Here is an 18,759-nt window from a genome sequence, read left to right on the forward strand (position 1 = left end):
GGACATGTTCACCAATCAAAACTGTTGAGTCTCGCATTTTTTTGTCTGCTGGCCAATCAAAAGTGTTTAAGAATTTCGTTTTTTCCTGGAAGTGCATTGCGGCAGCCATATTGAAGGTCGAACGTCATCGTTCATGATAGAGCTACACGTAGGGATGATGCTCGAACCCGGTTTTCCTGGTTGTTCGATAAGAAAAAAACCGAGTCCTCGGACTCGAATCCCTTTTTGAGAACCGGTACCCGTTATCGAGACCACTATAGTAAAGAAAAATAGTTGGTTCTTTATTCGAATCCCTGGGAACGAATCCCGTCCCGACAACAAATGCCCCGTAGGACATCACAAGAAATGACTTCACGTAGCTCAGTCATTTGTCACGGTGGGGTGCAGCGGTTCGTTCTCCCGGGACGCAAAACTGACGGCTCCGGACGAAAGCGTGCAGGTAGGAGATGATTTATTTCTCATAAATCATACATATTACAACAAACAGGAACGAAACAAAAGGAAAGCGTGCCGTTCGCACGAGAAGCTAAAGCAAAAACTTACTTAGCACAGGAATACCAGAAGCTAAGGTAACTTAGCACAGGAATCATGTGCTCGAAAACCAGAATGCCAACGTAACTGTTGCAAATGCAAACAATGAAGCCACGACGAGTGACCAGAAAAGGCAGGCTTAATTAGAGTCTCTGATGAGCAACAGGTGCACGTACAAGGCAGGTGAAAATCATAAGTAACCATGGTGACTAAAACAAACCCCGAAGTGCACAAAAAAACGAAGGATGTCCAAAACTAACAGAACATAACTAAACAAAACATGATCCGACAAATATATACATAATTTACTGACCTTTTTATAATAGAATATCTGTGAATTAGTATATACAACAGTTTTGTAATATGTAATTAATTAAATTCAGTCATTATTAATATACTGAGATGAACAATATCTTATTTTTAATAAGGTTGAAAGTATTTCTCATAATTCTTCTTTTTTGTACTTTGTAAGCACTATTAATTTGAACAACCTCTTAAACTGGATCATATCAGTACAATGTTTAACTTCTTTACTTAATCCATTCCATCATTTAAGTCCACATCATTTTAGCTGTTTGCAATTTTACCAAATCATCGAACTTTAAAGGGGAACATTATCACAATTTCAGAAGGGTTAAAACCATTAAAAATCAGTTCCCAGTGGCTTATTTTATTTTTCGAAGTTTTTTTCAAAATTTTACCCATCACGCAATATCCCTAAAAAAAGCTTCAAAGTGCCTGATTTTAACCATCGTTATAAACACCCGTCCATTTTCCTGTGACGTCACACAGTGATGCCAATACAAACAAACATGGAGGATAGAACAGCAAGGTAGCGACACTAGCTCGGATTCGGACTCGGATTTCAGCGGCTTAAGTGAAATTGAAGAAGAAACTGAAACTATTGAGCCATATCGGTTTGAACCGTATGCAAGCGAAACCGACGAAAACGACACGACGGCCAGCGACACGGGAGAAAGCGAGGACGAATTCGGCGATCGCCTTCTAACCAACGATTGGTATGTGTTTGTTTTTAAGTGTTGTAATGTTTTTAAGCCAAATTATTGGTAAACACAGTTTATGTATAATAATTTACGTAAAACCGCGAGTAATGAATAAAGTTTTCATCAATTAATATATTCTGTAGACATACCCTCATCCGCTCTCTTTTCCTGAAAGCTGATCTGTCCAGTTTTGGAGTTGATGTCAGCAGGCCAGGGAAGCTAGGGTCGATATTCTTCTCTTGATCATCTTCGGTGGCATAAAGGACGGTAGAAGCAGTGTGAGCCAAGACATCCAGAGGGTTTAGCTCGCTCGTCTGCGGGAACAAACTGCCGCCATTGCTTGCCGTGCTACCGAGGTCTTTTGTCCCTGAATAGCTCACACACTCCGGCAGATTCAATGGCGGTCTGGCGGCAGATTTCTTTGACTTTATCGTTGGAAATGCATCTGCTTTGAGTGTCGCAGGATATTCACACATTCTTGCCATCTCTGTCGTAGCATAGCTTTCGTCGGTAAAGTGTGCAGAACAAACGACTGACCGTTTTCGTCGGCTTTCCCCACACCCTCGTATTTTGAACAAATTTCGTCCAATTTCTTGCCACTTTCGCATCTTTGGGCCACTGGTGCAACTTGAATCCGTCCCTGTTCGTGTTGTTACACCCTCCGACAACACACCGACGAGGCATGATGTCTCCAAGGTACGGAAAACAGTCGAAAAAACGGAAAGTAACAGAGCTGATTTGATTCGGTGTTTGTAATGCGTTTGAGAAAATGGCGGATTGCTTCCTGATGTGACGTCACAACGAGAGCAAATAATAGAAAGGCGTTTAATTCGCCAAAATTCACCCATTTAGCGTTCGGAAATCGGTTAAAAAAATATATGGTCTTTTTTCTGCAACATCAAGGTATATATTGACGCTTACATAGGTCTGGTGATAATATTCCCCTTTAATATTTTTGACTCAATAAATAAAGTGTTTGTATGTTCTCTATATCCAACATTATGTATCAGTCTAATTGATCTTTTTTGTAACATGGTTAACGAATGTAGCGCACATTTGTAGTTATTTCCCCACATTTCTGCACAATAACTCAGATATGGTAATACTATAGTAGCGAGCAGTAGAGAATGTGAAGTGATTTGTTAAACCAAATATTGTGTTTTTTTTTCTTCCATATACAACAACCTATCTGGATTTGATAAGAGAATCGATAAGGAATCGGTTCGATAAGAGGATTCGATAATAGGCTCGAACTCGATAATTTCTTATCAAACATCATCCCTAGCTACATGTAAGATTTCGGAACTATCCATCTATCCATTTTCTACTGCTTGGTCCCTCTCGGGTTTGCAAGGGGTGCTGGAGCCTATCCCAGCTGCACTCGGGCGGAAAGCGGGGTACACGCTGGAATTCAGTGGAAAATAACATAGCACCGGCTGTGATACGATGGAGAAATACTGTGAGTCATTAGATAAGAAGTCCCTTTGTCGTTGTAAGTAGCAAACAGCTGTAATTGGATGCAAGGATCCGTACAAGGTCGAGAAGTCTGAGTGGAGTAGAGACCATGCGCGACATCTTCCCCGATGTCTCATACACGGACTTTGTCAACTACCCATACTTGCCAACCTTGAGACCTCCGATTTCGGGAGGTGGGGGGAGGGGGTGTGGGTGGGCGTGGTTGGGGTGGGACGGGGGCGTGGTTGGGGGCGTGGCTAAAAGGGGAAGAGTATATTTACAGCTAGAATTCACCAAGTCAAGTATTTCATATATATATATATATATATATATATATATATATATATATATATATATATATTTATATATATATATATACATATATATAAATAAAATAAATACTTGAATTTCAGTGTTCATTTATTTACACATATACACACACATAACGCTCATCTACTCATTGTTGAGTTAAGGGTTGAATTGTCCATCCTTGTTCTATTCTCTGTCACTATTTTTCGAACCAAGCTGAACACCCTCTCTGATGATGCATTGATGTGTGGCACGCACAAAAGTGCTTTCATCAAATGCACTAGATGGCAGTATTGTCCTGTTTAAGAGTGTCACAACATTTCTGTTTACGGCAGATGAACTGCTTTACGGTATACAAAAAAGTGACTGCTGTTGTTGTGTGTTGTTGCCACGCTGGGAGGACGTTAATGAAACTACCTAACAATAAACCCACATAAGAAACCAAGAACTCGCCCTCCATCATTCTATAGTTATAACGTGATTGGGCAGGTACGCTTTTTTATATTGAGGAGGACCTGAGTCCGCCTGAATTTCGGAAGGTTTTCGGGAGAAACTTTGTCCCGGGAGGTTTTCGGGAGAGGCGCTGAATTTCGGGAGTCTCCCGGGTAATCCGGGAGGGTTGGCAAGTATGACTACCTAATAGTTCAACCCAGCCCATTTTACACTTTGAAAGACTTTCAAAATTATAGGAGTCAAGATAGCTACGGCTTTGTTTGTGGATTGGTTCTTGACGTGTATGTTTATCTGTATAAACCCAGTGGACATCGTGTCATCAAGCCAGCCGAGAGTAATCGACTCTTAGAAATGATCCGACCCAAGTTCGACACCTTGAATAAACAGATAATAAATCGGATGTCATCTCAGCACACTGTGACAGTTAGGCAGGATTTGGAGAATGTTGTTCTCATGTAGCCTAACTTTTGTTTTATGTGGAGGCTACAGTCCGGATAAGACAGGGGTCGGCAACCCGCGGCTCCGGAGCCGCATGCGGCTCTTTGATCACTCTGATGCGGCTCAGCAGCTTACTTGCTGAACCCCCCAATTTCCCGTGAGACTTCCGGATTTCAGTGCCTCTCGCAGAAAACTCCTGGGATTAATATTCACCGATCTTCACCCTTACAGCTATAATGAGGGTGTGCCATGATGGTACAACATTTGGCGCTCTCTACAATCTGTATTAACAGTGTGCCAGCCCAACACTTGTTATACATTATACATCTTCTGCTTGCACACGTGCGTGACAGCAGGGCATACTTTGTCAACAGCCATACAGGTTACACTGACGGTGACCATATAAAACAACTTTAACACTCTTACTAATAATGCGCCACACTTTGAACCAAAACCAAACAAGAATGACAAACACATTTCGGGAGAACATCTGCACCTTAACACATCATAAACACAACAGAACAAACACCCAGAATCCCATGCAGCCCTGACTCTTCCGGGCTACATTATACACCCCTGCTACCAGTGCCGGCCCAAGCCTCCATGGGGCCCAAAGCAAAATTTGATTTTGGGGCCCTCTATTTCTGCCAATAATATTGATTGATCATTCACACACCTACTATAAACTCATTGCGGCTCTGGCAGTGTTGTTTACATTATCCTATTGTCAGCCTGGCATGTCTTTACAAATGACATGTCATTTATAAAGATATGGGGGTGGCCCAGTTAAGAACATAAATAATACCAATGAATGAACGAATGATGTCCAGAGTGCCACATATGGTTCCTAATCTTAAAATGTAGAAAACATTCAGCTACAAGAGTGGCCTGGGGTTGAACAGTCCAAGTGATAAAGCTTTGTATTTACAGTAAAAGTGTCGTCTTGTCTCATCAGTCTTGTACATATTAGTCTTTAATTACTAGTTTATATTTTTAGTTAATTGTTCATATTTAATGTTTACTTTGTACAAAGAGAGCGCAGTCTACTGAAGTTAAATTCCATGTGTGTTAAACATAACTGGACAATAAAGCTGATTCTGATTCACTTTATTATTTTTGGTAACAAAAACCTGAAACAGCAATGTGCAAAAATGTTGACCTAAAATTGTGTTTTTGTACAATAATATATCTTTGATCATTTAGAAATCATCAGTCAGACTGTACATGCAAAAAATAAAAAATAAGAATTTGTTGTTAATTGCTTTTGGGGGCCCCTTGGTGGCCGCGGGGCCCTAAGCAAGCGCTTAGTACGCTTATGCCTTGGGCCGGCTCTGCCTGCTACCACCAAACCCCGCCCCCACCCCAACCGTGCTCCCTCACACATCAACCCCCCGCCCCCTGTGCGTCAGTTGAGGTGGGCGGGGTTTGGTAGCGGGGGTGTATAATGTAGCCCGGAAGAGTTAGGGCTGCATGGGATTCTAGGTATTTGTCCTGTTGTGTTTATGTTGTGTTACGGTGCAGATGTTCTCCCGAAATGTGTTTGTCATTCTTGTTTGGTGTGGGTTCACAGTGTGGCGCATTATTAGTAAGAGTGTTATAGTTTTTATACCGTCACCGTCAATGTAACCTGTGTGGTTGTTGACCAAGTATGCCTTGCTGTCACCTACGTGAGCAAGCGGAAACACCATACAACGTGTGGCTGATCAGGCACGCTGGTTGTAGTGGGTGCTATATGCTGTACCATCACGGCACGCATGACGCTGACAAGCGCCATTCATTTAAAACCCGCGTGCCGCACCAGCTTTCAAATTCCATATAAAGGTGTGGGCAGCGTGTCTGAGACCCCTGGTTTATACATAGCACAAAGCAAAAAAAAACCTTTGTATGCAGTGTTATTTCATTTAAAATTTAAAAAAATTTTTGCGGCTCCCATTGTTTTCTAATAATTTGCGAAACTAGTCAAAATGGCTCTTTGACTGGTAAAGGTTGCCGACCCCTGGGATAAGAGAAATGAGACAATTAGCGTTTCACTAACTTCCGCCCTTCAATATGGATATCGGCAATGCATTGTGGGAAATCGAAACCCCTCTATAAATGAAAATGAAGTAGAAATACTTTTGCCGTCATCGATAAACTGCTATGTGCTCTATGAGAAATATTATCCCATCACTGATGCAATGGCACCTCGAAGAGGCAGAGAGAAAATGTGGGGTCACCGGTAGAAGGTATGAAATTATACCCAAGTGGATCCAGATGGTTATCTTTTCTAACCACCCCCTCTTCTTTTTGCTCCAAGCCCACCACTCATCAGTCCATCACTTCCCTTGGTGGTCCCCTGGGTGAGTTACAGAGCCTGTGATTGCTTTGGTTTGAACCCAGCCAAGCCAAACACCAGTAGAAAGAGTTTCCCAAAATGAGGAACAGCCTTTGAGTTCAAAGAAAAATTGTGTGAGTGTTAAAATGTCTTCACGGCTGCTTTGGTCCAGCATATGAACTGTTGTATTATGACGGAAAGGTGCGGGTTTATTTGTGAGCCACCTGTGTGGGCTTTCTAAAAACACCATGTTTTACCAGAAACTAGGTCTGGGCGAAATATCGATATTCAAGTTTTTGTTGGAGACGATTTAAAAATGTATTTTTTTTCTTTCTTGTTTTTCTTGTCCCCTTACTTCCTTAGCGGCTCACATAGCAAAACCTGGCTAATGCCCATGCTAACAAGAGCGAGACGTTTGTTTCAAAGCAAAGAAAAGTGTTGCCATTTCTTTGGTTTTGCGGCAACAGGCGTGGAGCAAGTGACTGCACGGCAATGGTGGCGTTGTTAGGCCTATTTTAGGGGGGCTCAAGCCCCCCTAAAATATTCTTAAGCCCCCCTAAATAATTTGGTGTTTTTTTTTGTTTTTTTTACAAATAAATGCCGATATATTCATTATAAAGTGGCCCAAATATGAGTTTAAATAAATAATCATATAACCTGTTATTATTCACTCACTTTCCCCTCACTTCGTAGCGTAAGGTAGAGAGCCCCTTTCGTGCGTCGGTATCCAATCCATTCCACTTGTTCATATAGAAAATGCCCACATCACTCAAATTCCAGCCCGCATTTTCTCTGCGACCTTGCTTGCGGTCCTGCAGGTGTACGAAGCACATTATCTTCCTTTACAATGAGTGAAGCTGCACAAAACCTTGTGTGTGCAATTGTAAATCATTTATTTTTTTAAGTTTTGTGTTTCTTGTAGAATCTATATAAAGTAATATACATTAGCCTATTGTTAAAATAATGAAAAAAACATCATTAAATATATTTGTTTTATTGTATTGTTACATTAATAGCTGTTTTATTATTATAGGATGGCTTGTTAAACATTTAATAGGATTTTCAGAGGGAGGAAAAAACAAGACATTTAATATACAATGTAAAATGAATAAATACATAAAAAGAAAAAGAAAATATATGGTTAAAAGCCATCGTCCCGGGGAGCATTTCATTTCGTCCCGTGCATTTAAAAAAAAAAATAATAATAACAATGAATAATTTCTAAGTCTTTGTTAGCCGTTTGTGAAGTTTTGTGCTCGTGCGTAACATTCGCATGCATCCTGTGCATCTCCTGGGGGCAAAGCTCCCCCTGTCCTTAAAAGCTAGTGACGCCCCTGCTGCACGGTGTAAAGTTTGTTACAAAACGGTATCAGCGCAACACACTTGTTGCAGCATCTGAAACCGAAGCCTCCAGCCGAGTGCGGGAAATACAACGCACCAACAAGCAAACTATGGGCTATTAAATCAGTGTACTATGGTGGAATCATGGTATGTATGATGATGCAATGTATTTTATCCATCCATCCATCCATCCATTTCCTACCGCTTATTCCCTTCGAGGGTTGCGGGGTCGCTGGAGCCTTACTCAGCTACAATTTTGCGATGAAAACAGACGACTTAATAGCTGGCCACCATGCTGTCCCAAAATGTCCTCTACAATCTGTGACGTCACGCGCAGGCGTCATCATACCAAGACGTTTTCAGCAGGATATTCCGCGCAAAATTTAAAATTGCACTTTAGTAAGCTAACCCGGCCGTATTGGCACGTGTTGCAATGTTAAAATTTCATCATTGATATATAAACTATCAGACTGTGTGGTCGGTAGTAGTGGGTTTCAGTAGGCCTTTAAATATTTACCTGTATTGGTAACGTACTGATAATTATTCTCTCTTTTGAGAACTCTGGCCTTTAATCTCCATGAAACAGAACACGGGAAACGTTTGAAGAATTCTTTGTAAAAGGTGATAATGCCAGCTCTTCATCACATCATTCAAAGGAGGAGGAAGACCAGGAGATAGGGAGTGGTTGAACTGTGAGTCCTGTGTGAATTATAGAGTACAGGGACAAGATAGCTCCATCATGACAGGAGTGGTCCACCCTGAAGGGGCAACAGAGTAATGGACCTGCAGATCAAGATAAAGAGACTCTTGGATGGTCCCTTGGTGACCTGGTAACACTCGCTCTCCCTCCGGATACTGTACTTTGCTTCCAGTATCAATAAAAATGAAAGGAGTTGATTGATGACTACTATGGGCTTGTTCATGGAGACCGAGCAATGTGTTGTGAAGTCCTGGCAGTCAGAATTACACACTTTGTCTCGCATCACGGGGTGTCCAATGCCATTAAATCCGACTCAACAAGGTTCACAAACACATGCACACAGAAAGCGAGTGTTGTGTTTACAGCTGCCACCTAAAACTCAATTACACCGCCAATTGGCAATGTGGCTGTTGCTTACATTTGCATCATGTGTTCCTGACCCAAATAAGATTGCTGCTCCCTGTTTGGAAAAATAAATCAGTACGGACCAACTGTAATAAACTAAAGAGACACCAGGAAACCCACAAACTAAACATTACATAAAAACATTAGAATTAATGTGTTGTTGGTTTATTTTAATATATACGTTTGTCATATCACAGCTTTACACTGAAACACATTACTTGGATTTCCATGTTTTACTACTAGAAAAATTGCAATTTATAATCCTACAATGGATTGTAATCATCCTTAGTACGTATGGCCCGAACAGGTTTTCTAAGTATAAAAATGAGCCAACATTTTTGAATGAAAGAAACTGCTGTTATAAATGTGTCCACTAGATGTCACAATAGCAATTATTTGCATCTTTGTAGATGATGCTATATATGTAAAAAAAAACAAAAAAAAACGCATGATATTAGTGCACCAGTCGAGGAAAATTATCAAACTACATAAATAACATCCTGTAATTTGATTTTAATATTATTTTTTTATCTTGATAGATAGAAAATTAACACCAATGAGTTGACTGATGAACATTATCACATCATTTATTCAGAAAGTATAAATAATAACAAATAAAGGTAGAATACTATTAACCGTAACATGTAAGTGTAAAAAAAAACCAACAACATTATGATTTGTACATTTTGAGAATGTGCTTATTCTATTTTTAAACAAAAAAAACAATCTGAAGTCGTCTTTATTTTTAAGTTATCGTGCCGTGATTTTTACTAGCCAGGCCCACTTGGGAGTAAATTTTTCTCCATGTGGCCCCCCATCTAAAATGAGTTTGACACCCCTGGGCTAAGCCATAGAAATTAAATTTTTGCTGGGTCTTATGGGAAATATCAGCACTTTTGAGTTTTACTATTAAAAAACAATTGTTCTTTTTAAATAAAAACGATACATTAAAGCTAAGGTGCTACTTAACAGCAACAAAATAATAGCATGAAACATATATAATAATAATAATAATAATAATAACTGGGATTTATATAGCGCTTTTCTAAGTACCCAAAGTCGCTTTACATGTAGAACAAATAACATATACAAATAACAGTTGATGTTATTGTTCATAACTTATTAAATTTTTTTGCAAGTTAGTTTGAATCATGTATGTTTATATAATTTTAACAAACATTGCACGGCTGTTAGGAACTAATTCAACTACGCTAGTTGGCTACATTCGGAAAAATAATCCTTATTCAGATTGTGCTGACAAATTTACTGTCCCATTTAAATAACAGTAAATTCATGCATTTAATTTATTCATGTTTATAACGTCCAAGAATGGACACACACAAAAAAAAAAAAAAAATTTGGGCCAATTTATTCTATTTTCATTTCTGAAACAAAAGTTGGGCAACTACTTAATGACACTTCAATAGGACTTCTGCTGAACAAAGATGATCCGTGCACCTTCCGTTCATTCTATTTCCAATTCTGAAACGCAAATCAAAAAACTAAATTAGGGCCGTTTTTTGAATTTTATTGTATATGGCAGATTTTGAAACAAACAAAAAATGGTTGATTTTCATTAAAATATTGCCATAAAATTAGATTTTGTACTGTTTTTCTTTTATGGATTTTCATTTCAAGATAAACACAAAAATCGAAAAAAATGTTCATCCAAAATGCAAAAATGTGTGGTTATCTGTGTGATGACAAATTGAACCGGAAGCAGTATTTTAGCTTTTCCTTTACGTTTAGCATGTTTTTAGCATAACGCTAACACCTTTGTGTTAGGAGTGCTAGGAGTCTGTCTTATTGTCGTATTAAAACAAGTGTCATTAAATAGTTGTCCAACTTTTGTTTCAGAAATGAAAATAGAAACAATGGTCCGAAAGTTGTTTTTGGATGTACAGTACATTTAAGAATTTGAAATAGAATGAGGGACAAGCGGTAGAAAATGGATGGATGGATGGATGAACAGAAGGTACACAGACCTAAAATGCTGCTTCCAGTTCAATTTATCATCACACAGATAACCAGGCATTTTTGCATTTTTGGTGGCGACTTGTCCAGGGTGTACCCCGCCTTCCGCCCAAATGCAGCTGAGATAGGCTCCAGCATCCCCCCCGACCCCAAAAACAGGGATAAGCGGTAGAAAATGGATGGATGGATGGATGAACGGAAGGTACACGGACCGAAAATACTGCTTCCGGTTCAATTTATCATCACACAGATAACCACGCATTTTTGCATTTTGGGTGGCGAATTGTCCAGGGTGTACCCCGCCTTCCGTCGGAATGCAGTTGAGATAGGCTCCAGCACCTCCCGTCACCCCAAAAAAAGGGACAAGTGGTAGAAAATAGATTAATGGATGGATGAACGGAAGGTACACGGATCAAAAATACTGCTTCCGGTTCAATTTGTCATCACACAGATAACCACGCATTTTTGCATTTTGGGTGACGACTTGTCCAGGGTGTACCCCGCCTTCTGCCCAAATGCAGCTGAGATAGGCTCCAGCATCCCCCGCGACCCCAAAAAAAGGGACAAGCGGTAGAAAATGGATGGATGGATTGATGAACGGAAGGGACAGAGACCTAAAATACTGCTTCCGGTTCAATTTGTCATCACACAGATAACCACGCATTTTTGCATTTTGGGTGGCGACTTGTCCAGTGTGTACCCCGCCTTCCGCCCGAATGCAGCTGAGATAGGCTCCAGCATCCCCCGCGACCCCAAAAAAAGGGACAAGCGGTAGAAAATGGATGGATGGATTGATGAACGGAAGGGACAGAGACCTAAAATACTGCTTCCGGTTCAATTTGTCATCACACAGATAACCACGCATTTTTGCATTTTGGGTGGCGACTTGTCCAGGGTGTACCCCGCCTTCTGCCCCAATGCAGCTGAGATAGGCTCCGGCACCCCCCGCCACCCCAAAAAAAGGGATAAGCGGTAAAAAAATGGATGGATGAACGGAAGGTACACGGACCTAAAATACTGCTTCCAGTTCAATTTGTCATCACACAGATAAACACACATTTTTGCATTTTGGGTGGCGACTTGTCCAGGGTGTACCCCGCCTTCCGCCCGAATGCAGCTGAGATAGGCTCCAGCACCCTCCGCCACCCTCAAAAAAGGGACAAGCGGTAGAAAAATGGATGGATAGATGATTGGATGAACAGAAGGTACACGGACCTATAGTACTGCTTCCGGCTCAATTTCTCATCACACAGATAACCACGCATTTTTGCATTTTGGATGGCGACTTGTCCAGGGTGTACCCCGCCTTCCGCCCGAATGCAGCTGAGATAGGCTGCAGCACCCCAAAAAAAGGGACAAGCGGTAGAAAATGGATGGATGTATGGATATATTGGATTTTTGTTTTTATCTGGAAAATTAAAAACCCATAAAAGGAAAACAGCACATCATCCAATTTTATGGCAACATTTTAATGAAAATCAACCCGTTTTTGTTTGTTTTAAAATCTGCCATATATAATAAAAATCGAAAAACGGCCCTAATTTTATTTTTTGATTTGAATTAGAACTAAAATGAACGGAACCTAACCCAGGTTACAGTAACGCTACATTGGAATTAGTGGCTACTTAACGACGTTTTGGCGACGAATATAGTTAATTCTTTTTAAGTAGGATTATTTAGTAAAATATTCTTCTTTAAAATGTATATAAATGGGTAAAAAGTTGCGAGCTAGCGATCATGTCAATCAATATACGGACAAATCCAAAACAACACCAACAACAAAAAGTTAATTTGGGACAAACTTCCACATAACAGTCACACTACCTGGCGCCGATGTGTAGTCCGACCCAGTCCGGTCTCGGTGTGGTTTCAGCGTGGAGGTTCGGTCAGAAACACATGGTAGTCCGGGGAGGTTTATGTTAAAATGAGACTTCTTTAACGTGGACAGGACCAGTCTTCACGCTCCTGCGCTCCTGTGACGTATGCTGCCTCGGGTACGCGCACAGCCTCACACATGCATGCGCCTATTCTTATCATGCATGTAATGCAGCGTTTCTCAAAGTGTGGGGCGCGCCCCACTGGTGGGGAATAGAGACATGACAGGTGGGGCGCGAGGAACGGGAGGAAATTTCACTTTAATTTTTTTTTTTAATTATTATATTCTTAGATTTTTTTTTTCCCTATGCTTTCATTTTCTATACACACTGTAAATCACTTTGTGATTCTGTCTGTGAAATCCGCTATATAAATAAATGGAAATTACCGGTACTTATTTTTACTGTAGGCTTTATATTTCTCGGTACGAGCGAAAGTTTGACAGACATAGCAACAGTAACTAATGGGGGCGGGGCTAAGCGGAACAAACTTTCGCGCGGATGGGTAGCAGGCTAATGTGTGGATCACAATTACACAAATATATACATTTGTGACTCGCACCTCAAAGGTCGTCGAGCCAGAGCCAGAGCCAGCGCCTGCAGAGAAACAAAAATGTGACGGGCACACACTGTGTCATTCACCGGGAAGCAGTCGCGTCAAGGCAGCTCAGCCCCGAACTCAATGAGGTTTTAACAGATGTTGTGAGCGCGGTAAATTTGATCAAAACACGACCACTGAAAGTGCGACTGTTCTCTGCACTGTGTGAGGAAATGGGAGCTGATCATACAGCCGTGCTGTTTCACAGTAAGCAAGGTGGCTCTCCTGGGGGAAAGTGCTGTCACTTGCCCTGTCTTGCCAAATGCATAGCTCCTCCTTTTTTTTTTTTGCAAAGATTGCAAAGTGGCACTTTTATTGTATTTATTATTGAACTTGATGCAAGTTATTTGATTTATTATTGAACTTGATGCAAGTTATAACACTTTTTTTGATTTATTATTGAACTTGATGCAAGTTATAACACTTTTGTTTTATTTATTATTGAACTTGATGCAAGTTATTTGATTTATTATTGAATTTGATGCAAGTTATAACACTTTTATTTGATTTATTATTGAACTTGATGCAAGTTATAACACTTTTTTTTAATTATTGAACTTGATGCAAGTTATAACACTTTTGTTTTATTTATTATTGAACTTGATGCAAGTTATAACACTTTTTTTGATTTATTATTGAACTTGATGCAAGTTATTTGATTTATTATTGAACTTGATGCAAGTTATAACACTTTTTTGATTTATTATTGAACGTGATGCAAGTTATAACACTTTTTGATTTATTATTGAACTTGATGCAAGTTATAACACTTTTTTGATTCATTATTGAACTTGATGCAAGTTATAACACTTTTTTTGATTTATTATTGAACTTGATGCAAGTTATAACACTTTTTTGATTTATTATTGAACTTGATGCAAGTTATAACACTTTTATTTGATTTATTATTGAACTTGATGCAAGTTATAACACTTTTTGATTTATTATTGAACGTGATGCAAGTTATAACACTTTTTTTGATTTATTATTGAACTTGATGCAAATTATAACAGTTTTTTTTATTTATTATTGAACGTGATGCAAGTTATAACACTTTTTTTGATTTATTATTGAACTTGATGCAAGTTATAACACTTTTGTTTTATTTATTATTGAACATGATGAAAGTTATTTTATTTATTATTGAACTTGATGCAAGTTATACCACAGCTGCACAGTTATTTTATTTATTATTGAACTTAATGTTATTTTATGTTATTGAGTTTGAATGTATACAACTTGATGTTCAATAAATTTGAAAATGTTAAAGCTTGGCATTAGCGCTCTGTTGGGGCGATGGGGGCAGGTGGGGCTTGAAAACTCCCTCTTGTCCAAAGTGGGGGATGACAAAAAAAGTTTGAGAACCACTGAGTTAAGGGTTGAATTGCCCATCCTTGTTCTATTCTCTGTCACTATTTTTCGAACCATGCTGAACACCCTCTCTGATGATGCATTGCTGTGTGGCACGCACAAAAGTGCTTTCATCAAATGCACTAGATGGCAGTATTGTCCTGTTTAAGAGTGTCACAACATTGCTGTTTACGGCAGACAAACTGCTTTACGGTAGACGAAAACGTGACTGCTGTTGTTGTGTGTTGTTACTGGGAGGACGTTAATGAAACTGCCTAACAATAAACCCACATAAGAAACCAAGAACTCGCCCTCGATCATTCTACAATTATAATGATTGGGCAGGCACGTTGTTTATATTGTGGGAAAGCGGACTTAGGTCCGCATGGAGCTGAAGGGGGCGTGGCCTCCAGCTCCGCCTGAATTTCGGGAGATCTTCGGGAGAAAATTTGTCCCGGGAAGTTTTCGGGAGAGGCGCTGAATTTCGGGAGTCTCCCGGAAAATCCGGGAGTGTTGGCAAGTATGCACATAGTCATTTTGATAGTAGGCTATTATAGCTAATATAGACACTTACATCATGTGTTGCCTTCATTTTAACACTTATATAAGGCTTTACGTTTTTTTGCGGCTCCAGACAGATTGTTTTTTTTTGTATTTTTGGTCCATTATGGCTCTTTCAACATTTTGGGTTGCCGACCCCTGGCCTAGGTATTCATTAAAAACGAGGCAGATGTTGTTGTTTTTTTACAATCATGTTTAATATTTGTAACACATTGCACACAGTTTTAACCAGTAACACTGTGCTTGAATATTTCTCCCGTCCAAAAGCAGAACCTAGTAACTCACTTCTAGCTGATTTTGATAAGACAAACGAAAACCAATCTATTTTATATTAAAGTCCCATCCATTCACAGAGATTTGATTTCTGCTTTGTTGATGTTAATTGGTATCCGCAATTCCAGCCTGCAATTTTCGTTCAGAATGTTCAGCATATCACCTAGTAACTCCAAAATTATTATCAGCTCAGTTTTGACCAAAATTGAGTTACTGGGTTTTGCCTTTGGACGGGAGACTTGAATTAAGTGATTATTTGGCGTACCACCAGATGGAGCCCACGTACCACTCGTGGTACATGTACCACAGTTTGAGAATCCCTGGACGAAGCCAAATGCAGTAATGTTTAATGAATAATTAAAATACATAATTAATTTAATTTTATGGAAACATGTTTATGTTCTTTTATACAGTATTCTATCAATATAGTTGATGCATTTTAAAACTGTTTTGTGACACATATTTAATATTGCCCATAGATAAAATATGAAGTAAAAAAAATACATATACACTGCAAAAAGTCAGTGTTCAAAAACAAGAAAAAACAAAACAAAAATAAGGGGTATTTTATTTGAACTAAGCAAAATTATCTGCCAATAGAACAAGAAAATTTGGCTTGTCAAGACTTTCCAAAACAGGTAAAATTAGCTAACCTCAATTAACCCAAAAATACCTTAAAATAAGTATATTCTCACTAATAACAAGTGCCATTTTCTTGGTAGAAAAAAAAAGAGACCTTTTTGCTCAATATGTTGAAAAATATTCTTAAATGAAGTAAATGCTAGTGCCATTATCTTGACATAATGATATTACATTTCTTGAAACCAGCAAACTTATAATAAAAACTAATTTATTGTTCTTAATGGAAAGGCAACAAGGCAACCGCTCTCGGGGTCTCCTAGCCGCTCAGGCAAATCATATGGTCTAAAAATGCATTTTTCCATGGATAACATGACATCATCGCATCAAGTGCGTGCTCTTTCAGTCAATTAGTGCGCATATAAACAGCCCAGCCCAAAAAAAATGTAATTGTAACTTTGAGGAATTTATCTGAATGTGCATGAACTATTTCAGTTCAAAATTGTTTGAAATGCCAAATGTTAAATGTTTAAATATTAACTGTCAGTTTACTGTACTGTGCCAACTGTACTACTATATGAGTACGTATTTTCTATTGTTTCATTGAAAATAAAACAGCAAAGTCCATTTGGTTGTCATCTGTTTTAATTATGAGACAATTGTGTCAAAATCATGATTTTTTTTTCATGCTTGAAATAAGAAATTATTACTTTAAAAAAGTAGTTTTATACGTGTGAGTGTTGATGACACAGCTTTGCAACAGTTGGTATTCTAGTTTCAAGCATGTTTTACTCAATATAGGTCATCAAATCTCAGCAACAAGCTGTAATATCTTACTGAGATCATTTAGGACCAAAACACTTAAAACAAGTAAAACACTCTAACATAAAATCTGCTTAGTGAGAAGAATTATCTTATCAGACAGAAAATAAGCAAATATCACCCTTATTTGAGATATTTAATCTTACTTAGATTTCAGTTTTTGCAGTGCATACATGTGTGATCCTTTTATTTGTATTCATATAAGTGCTGCTTTACTGCTGATTACGTCGATTACCGCATTTTTCGGAGTATAAGTCGCACCGGAGTATAAGTCGCACCTGCCGAAAATGCATAATAAAGAAGGAAAAAAACATATATACCGTATTTTCCGCACTATTAGCCGCACCTAAAAACCACAAATTTACTCAAAAGCTGACAGTGCGGCTTATAACCCGGTGCGCTTTATATATGGATTAATATTAAGATTCATTTTCATAAAGTTTCGGTCTCGCAACTACGGTAAACAGCCGCCATCTTTTTTCCCCGTAGAAGAGGAAGTGCTTCTTCTTCTACGCAAGCAACCGCCAAGGTAAGCACCCGCCCCCATAGAACAGCAAGCGCTTCTTTTTCTACTGTAAGCAACCACCCGCCCGCGTAGAAGAAGAAGAAGAAGCGCGCGGATATTACGCTTCATTTCCTTTGTGTGTTTACATCTGTAAAGACCACAAAATGGCTCCTACTAAGCGACAGGTTTCCGGTTCATGAAAAGACGCAATCTCTCCATCCGCACACGGACTACTATTTCACAGCAACTGCCTAAAGACTTTCAAGAAAAGCTGGCTACTTTCCGTGCATATTGTAAAAACAAGATAGCTGAAAAAAAGATCCGGCCAGAGAACATCATCAACATGGACGAGGTTCCACTGACTTTTGATATTCCTGTGAACCGCACTGTGGATACAACGGGAACACGTACGGTGAATATTCGCACCACAGGGAATGAGAAGTCATCCTTCACTGTGGTTCTAGCTTGCCATGCTAATGGCCAGAAACTTCCATCCATGGTGATATTCAAAAGGAAGACCTTGCCAAAAGAGACCTTTCCAGCCGGCGTCATCATAAAAGCTAACTCGAAGGGATGGATGGATGAAGAAAAGATGAGCGAGTGGTTAAGGTAAGTTTACGCGAAGAGGCCGGGTGGCTTTTTTCACGCAGCTCCGTCCATGTTGATATACGACTGCATGCGCGCCCACATCACGCTGGTTTTTAATATATTATTAAAGTTTGACTGACCTATCTGACTGTTTTTTTGACATTCCTTTAGCGCAGTTAGATGCGGCTTATAACACGGGGCGGCTTATAGGTGGACAAAGTTTTGAAATATGCCGTTCATTGAAGGCGCGGCTTATAACCCAGGGCGCCTTATGGTGCGGAAAATACGGTAAGTCGCACTGGAGCCCGGCCAAACTATGAAAAAAACTGCGACTTATAGTCCGAAAAATACGGTAATACTAATGAAAATTAAAAAAAGAAACTCCTCTAAATGTATTTTCTATCATATGTTTAGTAGAAAAGCATGCTTGACCACCATTATTACTATAGTACAAATATTAGTACTTCTGTCACCAAAGGTCATCTTTTATTTTCAAAGCTAGACTGTTATTTTCAAGTGAATGTTTACTTACGAGAGAAAAAAAACCTAACGTTATATTTTTAGTGTTTGGGCATGTTTTTTGCAAAGAGGTTTGTCCTTCTTGGAGAAGAAGGTCTGACCCTCCAGAGTGGTGGAGCATACCTGCAAGAAAGAAAAAAAAACATTGGGTACTTTGTAGAAAGTG

At 39.2% G+C, this 18,759-nt stretch overlaps 2 protein-coding genes across 7 annotated transcripts in view; both read right to left on the reverse strand.

Moving 5' to 3' along the window:
• Nucleotides 1-12,860, reverse strand: part of bmpr1ba (bone morphogenetic protein receptor, type IBa) — a 210,589-nt gene extending 197,729 nt beyond the window's left edge. Inside the window, exon 1 of the mRNA XM_061933466.1 lies at nucleotides 12,749-12,860. The gene's annotated coding sequence lies outside the window, so the exon portion shown is untranslated. The remainder of the gene's footprint in view (nucleotides 1-12,748) is intronic.
• A 5,005-nt stretch (nucleotides 12,861-17,865) lies between these two features.
• pdlim5a (PDZ and LIM domain 5a) overlaps nucleotides 17,866-18,759 on the reverse strand; it is a 147,479-nt gene continuing 146,585 nt past the window's right edge. For 3 of the 6 annotated variants that reach the window (XM_061933553.2, XM_061933547.2, XM_061933532.2), the window contains one exon: nucleotides 17,867-18,716. In XM_061933553.2, coding sequence (XP_061789537.1) covers nucleotides 18,627-18,716 — 90 coding nt within the window. In that variant the 3' untranslated portion in view covers nucleotides 17,867-18,626. Of the gene's footprint in view, nucleotides 18,717-18,759 lie in introns of all 6 variants that reach the window. The other 3 variants (XM_061933540.2, XM_061933569.2, XM_061933561.2) reach the window with 3 other exon arrangements.

Source organism: Nerophis lumbriciformis, linkage group LG03, assembly GCF_033978685.3.
Source record: "Nerophis lumbriciformis linkage group LG03, RoL_Nlum_v2.1, whole genome shotgun sequence".
NCBI lineage: Eukaryota > Metazoa > Chordata > Actinopteri > Syngnathiformes > Syngnathidae > Nerophis > Nerophis lumbriciformis.